The sequence below is a fragment of the Mustelus asterias genome, chromosome 26 (assembly GCF_964213995.1).
Source record: "Mustelus asterias chromosome 26, sMusAst1.hap1.1, whole genome shotgun sequence".
NCBI classification, from domain to species: domain Eukaryota; kingdom Metazoa; phylum Chordata; class Chondrichthyes; order Carcharhiniformes; family Triakidae; genus Mustelus; species Mustelus asterias.
The window spans coordinates 21388639-21403041 of record NC_135826.1 but is presented as its reverse complement, the minus strand read 5'-3'; the positions used below and the strand labels follow the sequence as shown (position 1 = coordinate 21403041).

At 46.7% G+C, this 14403-nt stretch overlaps 1 protein-coding gene across 2 annotated transcripts in view; it reads left to right on the top strand.

The window, feature by feature from the left end:
- LOC144479507 (transducin-like enhancer protein 1) overlaps positions 1-14403 on the top strand; it is a 230071-nt gene that overhangs the window by 202746 nt on the left and 12922 nt on the right. For both annotated transcript variants that reach the window (XM_078198239.1, XM_078198240.1), the window contains 2 exons: positions 2495-2642; positions 10820-10970. In XM_078198239.1, coding sequence (XP_078054365.1) covers positions 2495-2642; positions 10820-10970 — 299 coding nt within the window. The remainder of the gene's footprint in view (positions 1-2494; positions 2643-10819; positions 10971-14403) is intronic.

Below are 14403 nucleotides of genomic sequence, written 5' to 3'. Positions count from 1 at the left end.
GGAGGCTGAAACCAAGCCCTGGAGTATCTATGAACAGTAAGAAGTTTAACAACACCAGGTTAAAGTCCAACAGGTTTATTTGGTAGCAAAAGCCACACAAGCTTTCGGAGCTGCAAGCCCCTTCTTCAGGTGAGTGGGAATTCTGTTCACAAACAGAGCATATAAAGACACAGACTTAATTTACATGAATAATGGTTGGAATGCGAATACTTACAACTAATCAAGACTTGATTAGTTGTAAGTATTCGCATTCCAACCATTATTCATGTAAATTGAGTTTGTGTCTTTATATGCTCTGTTTGTGAACAGAATTCCCACTCACCTGAAGAAGGGGCTTGCAGCTCCGAAAGCTTGTGTGGCTTTTGCTACCAAATAAACCTGTTGGACTTTAACCTGGTGTTGTTAAACTTCTTACTGTGTTTACCCCAATCCAACGCCGGCATCTCCACATCGTATCTATGAACACAGAGCGAAGGCTGATAATTGAAAGAGTTTGAGGTAGTCACTTTTAAGGTTAAGCAATTAAGGTAGTTCTAAAGAATGCACGTTGACAGGATTCAAATTATTATTGTGTGATTAGTAGTCATCTTAATGTTAAGGCAATCATGGCAAGGTGGTGGTATAGTGTTATTCTCTCTGGATTAGTAATCCAAAGACCCAGGGTAATGCTCTGGGAATCCCACCACAGCCGATGGTGAAATTTAAATTCAATAAAAATCTGGAATTAAAAGTCGAATGGTGGACCATGTAATCATTGTCAAATATCTAAAAATCCATCTGGATCACTAATGTCCTTTAGGGAAGGAAATCTGCCGTCCTTACCCGGTCTGGCCTACATGTGACTCCAGAGCCACAGCAATGATCCTTATCATATAGGTGGTAGAATTTGTGGGTTTGGAAGGTGCTTTGAAGTAGTCTTAATGAGTTGCTGCAATGCATCTTGTATGGTGGCGGAGGGTTTTAACGTTTTAAGTTGGTAGATGGAGTGCCATTCAAGGGCAATTGGACACCTCATAACATTTAAGGCTATGGGCCAAGTGCTGGTAAATGGGGTTAGGTAGGTAGGTCAGGTGTTTCTAATGTGTCGGTGCAGACTCGATGGGCCGAAAGGCCTCTTCTGCACTGTGTGATTCTGTGAATTAGGGATGGGCGACAAATGCTGGTTCAGCTGTTGAATTTTTAAAGAACGATGACGTGCATTTGGTTGAATTCTGTAAACTGATGGTGTTTGCAGAGTGTGCTTTAGATCTGTGATCGAACATAGAACAGTACAGCACAGAACAGGCCCTTTGGCCCACGATGTTGTGCCGAGCTTTATCTGAAACCAAGATCAAGCTATCCCACTCCCTATCATCCTGGTGTGCTCCATGTGCCTATCCAATAACCGCTTAAATGTTCCTAAAGTGTCTGACTCTACTATCACTGCAGGCAGTCCATTCCACACCCCAACCACTCTCTGCATAAAGAACCTACCTCTGATATCCTTCCTGTATCTCCCACCATGAACCCTATAGTTATGCCCCCTTGTAATATCTCCATCCACCCGAGGAAATAGTCTTTGAACGTTCACTCTATCTATCCCCTTCATCATTTTATAAACCTCTATTAAGTCTCCCCTCAGCCTCCTCTGCTCATTGGCTTTCAATAACTTTCTTCCAGTCCTTTAGGTGAAGCTTTGTTTTTTTTCCATGGAGAGCAGTTGATGGCCAAGTGGTATTCTATGGGAGGTGATCATAGAATCATAGAATCCTACAGTGCAGAAAGAGGCCATTCGGCCCATCGAGTCTGCACCAACCACAATCCCACCCAGGCCCTATCCACCTATCCCTACATATTTACCCACTAACCCCTCTAACCTATGCCTCCCGGGACACTAAGGGGCAATTTAGAATGGCCACTCAACCTAGCCCGCACATCTTTGGACTGTGGGAGGAAACCGGAGGAAACCCACGCAGACACAAGGAGAATGTGCAAACTCCACTCAGACAGTGACCCGAGCCGGGATTCGAACCCAGGTCCCTGAAGCTGTGAAGCAGCAGTGCTAACCATTGTGCTACCGTGCCGCCCGGTGGTATTATCGCTAGACTATTAATCCAGAAACTCAGCTAATGTTCTGGGCACCCGGGTTCGAATCCCGCCATGGCAGATGGTGGAATTTAAATTCAATTTTTTAAAATGTGGAATTAAAAATCTACTGATGACCATCCAACCATTGTCGGAAAAACCCACCTGGTTCACTTAGGGAAGGAAATCTGTGTCCTTACCCAGTGTGGCCTACATGTGCTCCAGAGCCACAGCAATGTGGTTAGCTCTCAACTGCCCTTGGGCAACCAGGGATGGGGAATGAATGCTGACCAGCCAGCGACACCCATGTCCCATGAATGCATTTTTAAAAATTGGCATTTTGCTTTAGGAGTGCTGTATTGTGAAAGTTGTATTTCTATTATACTGACATGTTGTGTAAAGTATATCTCTGATTTTACTTTTAATTCAGGCAGTTCCAAGGCCACTCTGATGGTGTTAGCTGCACTGACATTTCTAATGATGGGACCAAGCTATGGACTGGAGCGTTGGACAACACAGTCAGGTGCTGGGATCTGAGAGAGGGGCGCCAGGTGCACCAACATGACTTTGCATCACAGGTACATCATGCCCACTGGCTAATATGAGAGAAGCCGGTTGCTGAACTATCTACTCCCTCTTGCCCCCATCTAGTACAATCCTGGGTTCCCCGAGCTATGTACGATTTCCTGACAAATACCCCCTCTATTCTGCTGTAAGCATGTTGCTAGGTAGTGGAGAAGCCACTTATTTTTTTTTCTACCTTTCATGGTGACTGGCGTCTGGTCAGTGCCTATCTTGAAGGATGGTTAAGTCAGAAGCATGGTGGATATTGGACTGTAAATTTAAATTCAATAAAAATCTGGAATTAAAAGTCGAATGGTGGACCATGAAATCATTATCAATTATCTAAAAACCCATCTGGATCACTAATGTCCTTTAGGGAAGGAAATCTGCCATCCTTGCCTGGTCTGGCCTGCATGTGACTCCAGAGCCGCAGCAATTTCATAGAAATCATAGAAACCCTACAGTGCAGAAGGAGGCCATTCGGCCCATATAGTCTGCACCGACCACAATCCCTCCCAGGCCCTACCCCCACATATTTTACCCGCTAATCCCTCTAACCTACCCATCCCAGGACTCTAAGGGGCAATTTTTTTAACCTGGCCAATCAACCTAACCCACACATCTTTGGACTGTGGGAGGAAACCGGAGCACCCGGAGGAAACCCACGCAGACACGAGGAGAATGTGCAAACTCCACACAGACAGTGACCCGAGTCGGGAATCGAACCCGGGACCCTGGAGCTGTGAAGCTGCAGTGCTAACCACTGTGCTACCGTGCGGCCCTGAGCAGTTTCTTTGTTCTTTTCCCTGGAAGGATAGGGGGTTTTAGTTCAGTCGGGCAGCATGGTCGGTGCAGGCTTGGAGGGCCGAAGGGTCTGTTACTGTGCTGTAATTTTCTTTGTTCTTTGTAAGATTGATCCCGTATTCAACCATTCTGTGATATGATGAATTGGAATAAAATCACTGTGTTTTGTAGCATCCTTGCTCTACATCTTGCTGGTAGTCACTGGATTAAGATTTTGTCAGTCATAGTAAAATTTGTATGTTAAATGCAATGGATTAATTTAATATGTTTTTAATTCATTCATGGAAGGTGAGCATCGCTGGCTTGGCCACTATTTATTTTCCATCATAATTTCCCTTGAGGGGTGCATTCAAAAAGGAAATGGGGAGAGTACAGGCCCAACATGTCCTCTTTAGGGTAAGATATGAGAGCAACAAGCCCAGAGAAACCTGGATGTTGAGGCAAATTCAGGACTGGATATGAAAAAGAGAGGCCTTTAGCAGGTACAAAGGGAGCAAATCAGCAGAGGCCTTAGTGAAGTATAGAAAATGCAGTGGGAACTTAAGGAAGCAATTAGGCAAGCAAAGAGGGGGCATGAGAAAGCACTGGTAGGTAAGATTAGGGAGAATCCCAAGGACATTAAGGGAAGAGGATAACCAGGGAAAGAGGGCGGCACGGTAGCACAGTGGTTAGCACTGCTGCTTCACAGCTCCAGGGTCCCGGGTTCGATTCCCGGCTCGGGTCACTGTCTGTGTGGAGTTTGCACATTCTCCTCGTGTCTGCGTGGGTTTCCTCCGGGTGCTCCGGTTTCCTCCCACAGTCCAAAGATGTGCGGGTTAGGTTGATTGGCTAGGTTAAAAAAAAAAAAATTGCCCCTTAGAGTCCTGGGATGCGTAGGTTAGAGGGATTAGCGGGTAAAATATGTGGGGGTAGGGCCTGGGTGGGATTGTGGTCGGTGCAGACTCGATGGGCCGAATGGCCTCCTTCTGCACTGTAGGGTTTCTATGATTTCTATGGTTTCTATGAGTAGGGACCATGGGTGTGAAGCCAGAGGACATTGGTAGGGTGCTAAATGACTACTTTACATCTGTCTTCACTCAGGAGAAGGAGGAGGTAGGTACAGAATTGGGGGAGAGGGCGTGTGATATTCTTGAACAGTTTAACACTGGGAATGAGGAAGTATTGGAGGTTTTGGCAGGCTTAAAAGTGGGCAAATCCCAGGTCCAGAAGAGTTGTATCTCGGGCTGCTGTGGTAGAGAAGGGTGGAGATCACAGAGACTCTGATACAAATTTTTAATTCCTCTCTGGCCACAGGGCAGGTACAGCAAGAGTTTTAACAACACCAGGTTAAAGCCCAACAGGTATATTTGGTAGCAAATACCATTAGCTTTCGGAGTGCTGCTCCTTCGTCAGATGGAGGGGAAATCTGCTCTCAAACACTCCATCTGACGAAAGAGCAGCGCTCCAAAAGCTAATGGTATTTGCTACCAAAAATACCTGTTGGACTTTAACCTGGTGTTGTTAAAACTGTTCCTGTGTTTACCCCAGTCCAACGCCGGTATCTCCACAACAGGGCAGGTGCCAGAGGATTGGAGGACAGCTAATGTGGTTCCACTTTTCAAGAATGGTGGTAGAGATAAACCAGGGAATTACAGACGAATGAGTCTCACATCAGCGGTAGGGAAACTATTGGAGAAAATTCTGAAGTGAGGCAAGGTTTGATCAGGGATAGTCAGCATGGCTTTGTCAGAGGGAGGCCATGCCGAACAAATTTGATTGATTGAATTTTTCAAGATGGTGATCGAGAGTGTAGGTAAGGGTGGTGCGGTTGATATATTTTATATGGATTTCAAAAGCCTTTGACAAACTTCCACATGGGAGACTGATTAAGAACGTAAAAACACATGGAAACCAGGGTAACCTGGCAAGGTGAATTCAGCACTGGCTTAGTGGTAGGAGACTGAGGGTGGGGGTGTTTGGGTGACTGGGGGCCGGTGTCCAGTGTGATAATGAGTGCTAGGTCCCCTATTGTTTGTGATTTATATAAATAATATAGATGAGAATGTGGAGGCAAGTTTGCGGATGACACGAAGATTGGCAGGGTTGTTAATGGTGAGGAAGAATGTCATGGGTTGCAGGAAGATACAGATGGGTTGGTCCAATGGGTGGATCAGTGGCAGATGGAACTTAACCCTGAAAAGTGTGAGGTGATGCACTTTGGAAGGAGTAACAAGACAAGGAAGTATTCAATGAGTAGCGGGACACTCAGAAGCTCAGAGGTTACAAAGAGATCCTGAGGTTCTTGTCCACAGATCCCTGATGGTGGCAGGACAGGTTATTAGGAGAGTTAAAAAGGCATATGGGTCATGTGACTTTAGCAGTCATGGCATAGATTAAAAGAGCAGGGAGATTTTGTTGGAGCTGTACAGAGCATTGGTTAGGCCACAGCTGGTTGCTTCACCATAGGATGGATGTGATTGGACTGGAGAGGTGTAGAGGAGATTCACCAGGATGTTGCCTGGGATTGAGAATTTGAGCTATAAATAGAGGCTGGCTAGGCTCCGGTCTTTAGAGCTGAGGAGGGAGGGACCTGATTGAGGTGTATAAGATGATGAGGTGTGTGGACAGGAAGTAACTATCCTCCTTAGTTGAAGGGTCAATATTGAGAGGGCATGATCTTAAGGTGAGATAGAAAGTTTAGAGGGGATTTGAGGATTTTGTTTTCACTCAGAGGGTGGTGAAAGTCTGGAATGTGCTTCCTGAGATGGTAGTAGAGGTGGGAAATTCCACAATCTTTAAAAAGTACATGGATGAGCACTTGAAATGTCATAAGATTCCAGGCTACGGGCCAAGTCCTGGAAAGTGGGGTTAGTGTAGATTTAGTTTGTCAATGCAAATTTGATGGACCAAAGTGCCTCTTCTGGACTGTATGATTCTATCTGTGTCTATGTCTGACGTTGTGGTGAGTTGCCACCTTGGATTTTTGCTGTTTGTGTGGATGTTGACACAATGAAAGAACAGGGATACAGTTCCAAATCAGAATGGTGTGTGACTTGGAGGGGAACATGGAGGTGGGAGTATTCCTAAGCACCTGTTGCCCTCATCATAATGGGTGGTAGAGCATGCGGGGTTTAGAAGGTGCTTTGGAGAAGCCTTTACGAGTAGTTGTAGTACATCTTGTAGATGCTACACCCTGCAGCCACTGTGTGCTGGTGGCAGAGGGAATGTATGATTTAAGTTGGTGGATGGAGTGCCAATCAAGTGGGCTGTTTTATCTTGGATGGTGTTGTACTCCTTGTGTTGCTGGAACTGCACACATCCGGGCAAGTGCCATGTATTCCATCACTTTCCTGACATGTGTCTTGTAGATGGTAGACGAGCTTTGGGGAGTCAGGAGGTGAGTTACTCTCGGCGGAATTCCCAGCCTCTGACCTGCTCTTGTAGCCACAGTGTTACTTTGGCTGGTCCAGGTGAGACATTCAGCAATGATTTGATTTTGATTTGATTTGATTTATTATTGTCACATGTATTAACATACGGTGAAAAGTATTGTTTCTTGCGCGCTATATAGACAAAACATACTGTTCATAGAGAAGGGAAGGAGAGAGTGCAGAATGTAGTGTTACAGTCATAGCTAGGGTGTAGAGAAAGATCAACTTAATGCAAGGTAGGTCCATTCAAAAGTCTGACAGCAGCAGGGAAGAAGCTGTTCTTGAGTCGGTTGGTACGTGATCTCAGACTTTTGTATCTTTTTCCAGAAGGTGGAAGAGAGAGTGTCCGGGGTGCGTGGGGTCCTTGATTATGCTGGCTGCTTTGTCAAGGCAGCGGGAACTGTAGACAGTCAATGGATAGGAGAATTCACCAGGATGTTGCCTGGTGGTAATGCTGTTGAAAGTCAAGGGGAGATAATTAGATTCTCTTTTGTTGGAAAATGGTGTTTCTATAGGTCATGATCCCTTCTTTTAAGCCCTGCATTATTGAGAGCCCAAAATCCCATGCTCAGTACACGCACAGAGTAATTAAGAAGAGGAAGTATTCTGGTGCATACTCCAGTTCATTTTGATATATCTGGTTTACAGGGCAGGTCTTTACAGGGCAAGCCTTGCTACCAGCTTAAACCTGTTTGATGGGTTGAAGGTGCAGTTTCTCTTCCCGCCCCCCCCCATCGAATTTGGTTGAATTTAGTGACCCCACTAATCCAGACCAGAATGGTGATGATTGGATAATCCTCCCAGCCAATCACGTTTCTGTAAATGACAGGGATTTAATTTATGTATACAATTTGCATTATTATTCAATGCCACTCTCTGCATTTTTCCTGGAAAAACCTCTTGCTTTAAACAGGAAATGTTATCTCCCTGCTTCAGTTTGTGCCCTGCTATGGAGCATAGAGGCTCTTTGTGTAAATAGACTCTGGAGACTGATAAAGGTTCACAAGATTATGACAGACTTGGGTAGAGTGGATAGTCAGAGTCTTTTTCCCAGGGTCGCAGGGTCAATGACTCGGGGGCATAGGTTGAAAGGGAGAGGAGGAAAGTTTAAAAGAGATAGAAGGGACAAGTTTTTCACAGAGGGTGGTGAATGTCTGGAATGTGCTGCTGGAGAAGGTGGTGGAAGCCGATTCGATAAGAACTTTCAAGACGCATCTGGATAGATACATGAATAGGCAGGGAATAGAGGGATATGGACCACTTAGAGGCAAGAAAATATAAGATTAGAGAGGCAACTGTGTTGGCACAGACTTGGTGGGCTGAACGGCCTATTCCTGTGCTGTACTGTTCTTTGTTCTAGACTCTTCGCTGTACAGTGCAGATTAACTAGATTCTGTTTGCTGAGTGAATAGGCCATTTTTTGTTGTAAAATGGACTGTTCGCAGTCTCATCGTAAGAAGTTTAACAACACCAGGTTAAAGTCCAACAGGTTTATTTGGTAGCAAAAGCCACACAAGCTTTCAGAGCCCCAAGTGAGTCTCATCATCCAGCTCATTGGCTGAAAGTGGTGGCAGTAGACACTCTGCTTATTCCTGTGTCAGGGTCTCGTGGTGTGATGGAGAACTGGCCGTGTAGGAGTTGGAATCCAGATCCTCGGATTCTGCAGATCTGCCAACTAGTTATAGCCATTGCGATCTGTTCATTTTTCACTTCCAAAGCATCAAGAGGACGTCAACAGCACAACTCACTCTCGCAGGCTTGAGGCTTTGCTTTCATATTTAATTAAAGCCAAGGTCTCCTCGCCTTCTGAAGATTTGGAATTGTGCTTCTGTTTGTTGTTTTAATGATGAGACATTGGCATTAATTAGAAGGTGCAAACAGAAAAATGACACAGCGTCATATTATAAAGCACCTGAGCCTTAATCCCCTCAATTGCAATTCTACAGCTGACTGTAGCAAGCAACATTGGCTATACAGGCATATTTTCCTTCCGTTTACAGAGAGATGGTGCTTTTCACGCATACAATATCTACAGTGCAGAAGGATGCCATTTGGCCCATGGAGTCTGCACCGACTCTGACAGAATATGTTACCCAGGCCCCCCTGCCCCCCCACAACCCCGTAACACCACGCATTTAGAATGATAGAATAGAATCATAGAATCCCTACAGTGCAGAAGGAGGCCATTCGACCCATCAAGTCTGCACTAACCTCAATCCAGGTCCTATTTGCATAATCCCACATATTTACCCTGCTAATCCCCCCGACACCATTGCTAATCCAGCTAAACTACACACTAAGAGGCAATTTACCATGACCAATTCATCTAACCTTGCACACCAGAATCATAGAATCCCTACAGTGCAGGAGGAGGCCCTTCAGCCCATTGGGTCTGCATCGACAACAATCCCACCCAGGCCCTATCCCGTAGCCCCACGCATTTACCCTGCTAGTCCCCCTGACACTAAGGGGCAATTTACCATGGCCAATTAACCTAAGATGCATATCTTTGGACTGTGGGAGGAAACTGGAGGAAACCCACACAGACACGGGGAGAACATGCAAACTCCACCACAGACAGTCACATGAGGCTGGAATTGAACCGGGCTCCCTGGCGCTGTGAGGCAGCAGTGCTAACCACTCTAATGCTATCTTGGAAATATTTGGACCCAACTAATCTGTGCTAATTCAAATAAACCAGCTTTAAAAACCACTAGGTGGGTTCTTCAAGAATTCATTCATCCGGGCAGTCGAAAAGCTATTGCAATGAATCGCTTTGATAACCAAAAGTTTATTCTTGGATGTAAATTATAGTTCTTGTGATGCTGACTTCACTTTCCCAACTCCTCTTCCACAGCTCATAGAATAGAATCATAGAGTCATAGAGGTTTACAGCATGGAAAAAGGCTCTTCGGCCCGACTTGTCCATGCCGCCCTTTTTTTTAAAAACCCCTAAGCTAGTCCCAATTGCCTGCGTTTGGCCCATATCCCTCTAAACCCATGTAACTGTCTAAATGCTTTTTAAAAGATAAAATTGTACCTGCCTCTACTGCTACCTCTGGCAGCTTGTTCCAGACACATCATAGAATCCCTACAGTGCAGAAGGAGGCCATTCAGCCTATCGAGCCTGCACTGACAACAATCCCACCCAGGTCCCATCCCCGTAACCCCATATATTTGCCCTGCTAATCCCCCTGACACTAGGGTCAATTTTGCATGGCCAATCCACCTAACCCGCACATCTTTGGAGTTGTCAGCTGTCCTTGTTTTTAAGCATGCTCAGTAATCACAGAAGACTAATCCAACTGTGTCTTTGGGTTGGATAAGGCTTTTTAGATGCTGCCACCTTAGAAAAATCACTGCATCTACAAAAATGAAGTTGCAGCCACGCTCAGATGGTTGGTTGTTGCACATTTATTTCATGAATGCTGATTCTATATCTGATATCAAATGAAGGCTTCTGCTTTTCTCCAGCTAATTGGTACTCTGATGATGGGCGGCACGGTAGCACAGTGGTTAGCACTGCTGCTTCACAGCTCCAGGGACCTGGGTTCGATTCCCGGCTTGGGTCACTGTCTGTGTGGAGTTTGCACATTCTCCTCGTGTCTGCGTGGGTTTCCTCCGGGTGCTCCGGTTTCCTCCCACAGTCAAAGATGTGCGGGTTAGGTTGATTGGCCATGCTAAAAATTGCCCCTTAGTGTCCTGAGATGTGTAGGTTGGAGGGATTAGTGGGTAGATATGGGGGTAGGGCCTGGGTGGGATTGTGGTCGGTGCAGACTCGATGGGCCGAATGGCCTCTCTCTGTACTGTATGGTTTCTTTCTACGATTTCTATGATACTTCAGTAATCTGCTTTATAGTTTACTAGGATTCTCCCTGTCCGCTCCAGCCAGTGCACATCTAGCCTTACAGAGGGGAGACTATTGTGTGTTATCTAGCTTTTAACGCTTTTTTTTCTCTCTCTCTCCCCTTTTCCAGATCTTTGCACTAGGATGCTGTCCGACTGGGGGGTGGCTCGCTGTTGGCACAGAGAGCAGCAACGTAGAGGTTTTACACGTCAACAAACCGGATAAATATCAGCTTCACCTTCACGAGAGCTGTGTTTTGTCACTCAAATTTGCCTATTGTGGTAAGAACCGATTCTGCAATATTGGAACTGTGTTAGGCCATTCAGCTCTGCAAGCCTGTGCCACCATTCTGTTAGCTGATCTGTATCTCCAGTCCATTTACCTTCTTTGGTTCCAATGATGTTTTAATATTATAATATTCCTACAGTGCAGAAGGAGGCCATTTGGCCCATCGTGTCTGCACCGACTCTACAACCATCTTGCCCAGTCCCACCCCCCCCCCCTCCCAACCCTACAACCTCATGTATTTATCCCAATAATCCCCTAACGTACACATCTTGGGACACTAAGGAGCAATTAAGCATGGCCAACCCACCTAACCTACACTTCTTTGGACGCTAAGGGGCAATTAAGCACGGCCAACCCACCTAATCACGTCTTGGGACACTAAGGGGCAATTTAGCATGGTCAACCCACTTAATCCACATATCTTTGAACTGTGGAAGGAAACCGGAGCACCTGGAGGAAACCCACGCAAACACTTGGAGAACATGCAGACTCCAGTCACCCAAGGCTGGATTCAAAGCCTGGGTCCCTGGCACTGTGAGGCAGCAGTGCTAACTACTGTGCTGCCCTAAAACCCAAACCTCTCTCAAATCGTATTGATCTCCATTTTGAAATTTTGAATTGACTTTTACTCCACATTGTTTTGGGGTGGGTGGGTGTGGGGTGCGGGGGGGAAGTGTTCCACATTCTCATTATACTGTGCGTCCTGACATGGCCGCTGAATTCCTCCATGTTTGGACACCCTGCCTCCACTCCCAGAGGAAGTCGTTTCTCCCTCTCTCTTTCTATATTAAATCCTTTGATTGTCTTCAGCATCTCAGTTAGATCGTGCCTTAATCTCCTCCACTTGAGGGAATATAAACTTAGTGTGTAGAACTTGTCCTCATAATTCAACTCACTTGGCCCACATATCATTCTGAATCTGCACCACAGCCCATCCAAGTCTGACATCTCGACATAGGAGACGGCACGGTGGCACAATGGTTAGCACTGCTGCCTCACAGCGCCAGGAAGCCGGGTTCAATTCCGGCCTTGGGTGACTGTCTGCGCAGAGTTTGCACGTTCTCCCCGTGTCTGCGTGGGTTTCCTCTGGGTGCTCCGGTTTCCTCCCACAGTCCAAAGATGTGCGTGTTAGGTTGATTGGCCATGCTAAATTGCCCCTTAGTGTCAGCAGGGTAAATGCATGGGTTTACAGAGATAAAGCCTCAGTGGGATTGTTGTCGGGGCAGGCTCGATGGGCCGAATGGCTTCCTTTTGCACTGTAGGGATTCTATGACCTCTTTCCAAAATGCAGTTTTAAGAGTTTTGTGCCATTCATCTGTGGGAAGGAGACGTGAAACCTTGCTGTTCGTTTGAGATCACTCCCACTGATTTAACCGCTCTGCTTATAATGGAGGGGCAATCTAAGCATAGGAAGGCAAAAGTGGGCGGCATGGTGACACAGTGGTTAGCACTGCTGCCTCACAGCGCCAGGGACCCGGGTTCGATTCCCGGCTTGGGTCACTGTCTGTGCAGAGTCTGCACATTCTCCCCATGTCTGCGTGGGTTTCCTCCGGGTGCTCCGGTTTCCTCCCACAGTCCAAAAGACGTGCTGGTTTGGCCATGCTAAATTCTCCCTCTGTGTACCCGAACAGACGCCTGAGTGTGGCGACTGGGCGATTTTCACGGTAACTTCATTGCAGTGTTAATGTAAGCCTACTTGTGACTAATAAGTAAACTTTAACTTTAGCTTGACGGTTGGATTGACCATAACCACTCTTTTTTTTTGTTGTAACTGAGAATGTTGAACCTCATTTTTTTCTCACTCATTCGCTCTCTTGCACCCCGGGACAGGGAAAACCTTCCAAAACATGCATCCCATAGATCTTAATTCAGAGAATGAATAGCCTTCCTTATTCCACTGCTCCCCTGAAAAATCTTGCCAGAGAGACAGCACTGCTGACTGCGGAGTAATCTCTACAACCGCTCGTGGGGGAGGTGGGTGCTTGCAGGCTTTTAGCCTGGCTGGGCAGGGCTGCTAACTATCGGCTTGGGGCCCTTGTCGGCGATATTACTGGGCCTCCAATTTTCAGAACTTGTATTCGAGATTGAAAGAAGGATTTGCAACTGGGCCTCACTTGGAAGAAAAATTGTACGTGCAAGATGTATTCCTGTATGGCCCCAAGCTTCTGACTGATGAATTCTTGCTGGTCTGTTAATGAGTATAGGAATGATTTGTGGGCTGCTTGGGGGTAGGGGAGTGGGGCGGTGGTTATAGGTCGAGGAATAGGTCGCCTGACAAGCTTATTCATGCACTAAGCATTCTGATGGGTAAGGAAGGGATTAGAATCAATTGTAATGTTCTCTGCAGCCTTGGCTTTTCATTACTCGCCTTAGTGCGCATTTGTAACTGGCTGTGATGAGTGATTTCAGGCGGGGTGTGTGAGGACACTGGAGCAAAAGAACAATAACCCCTCAGTAATGTCAAAATGCAATGATGATACATCCTGCTGTAGCACGTCTTTCAGAATGTGGGAGGAAACCGGAGCACTCGGAGGAAACCCACGCAGACACGGAGAGAACGTGCAAACTCCACACACACAGTGACCCAAGCCGGGAATCTAACCCGGGTTCCTGGCGCTGCGACGCAGCAGTGCTAACCACTGTGCTACTGAAGCTATAATGCAATGCACAATTTGAGAGGGAGAACGTTGGTGGGGTGGGAATCATAGAATTTCTGCAGTGCAAAAGGAGGCCATTCAGCCCATTGAGGCTGCACTGAATCTCTGACAGAGTGTCTTAGCCAGGCCCTCTCCCCTGCCCTATCTCCATAACCCCACACATTTACTGCGGCTAATCTATCTAACCCACGTTTCTTGGGACACTATGGGGCACTTTAGCATGGCCAATTCACCTAACCCGCACATCATTGGGCTATGGGAGGGAACCGGAGCACCCGGAGGAAACCCATGTAAACACCACACGGGCACAAGCCACCTGAGGTCGGGATTGAACCTGGGTCCCTGGCGCTGTGAGGCAGCAGTGCTAACCACTGTGCCACCGTGCCACCGTAAACAAATAGGAAAGAATAGCCGAAAGGGATCTGAAGAAGTCAAAATTAAGGCAACAGACTTGCACTGCAACAGGATACAAATGAAGGGGCTGAACACCAGCGGTGAACAGATCACACTGAAGCAGAAAGAGCTGAAGCAAGCACAATGGTTAGCATTGCTGCCTCACAGCGCCAGGGACCCGGGTTCGATTCCTGGCTTGGGTCACTGTGTGGAGTCTGCACGTTCTCCCCGTGTCTGCGTGGGTTTCCTCCGAGTGCTCGGGTTTCCTCCCACGGTCCGAAAGACATGCTGGTTAGGTGGATTGGCCATGCTAAATTCTCCCTCCGTGTACCCGAACAGGCGCCGGAGTGTGGCCACTAGGGGACTAGCTAGGGTA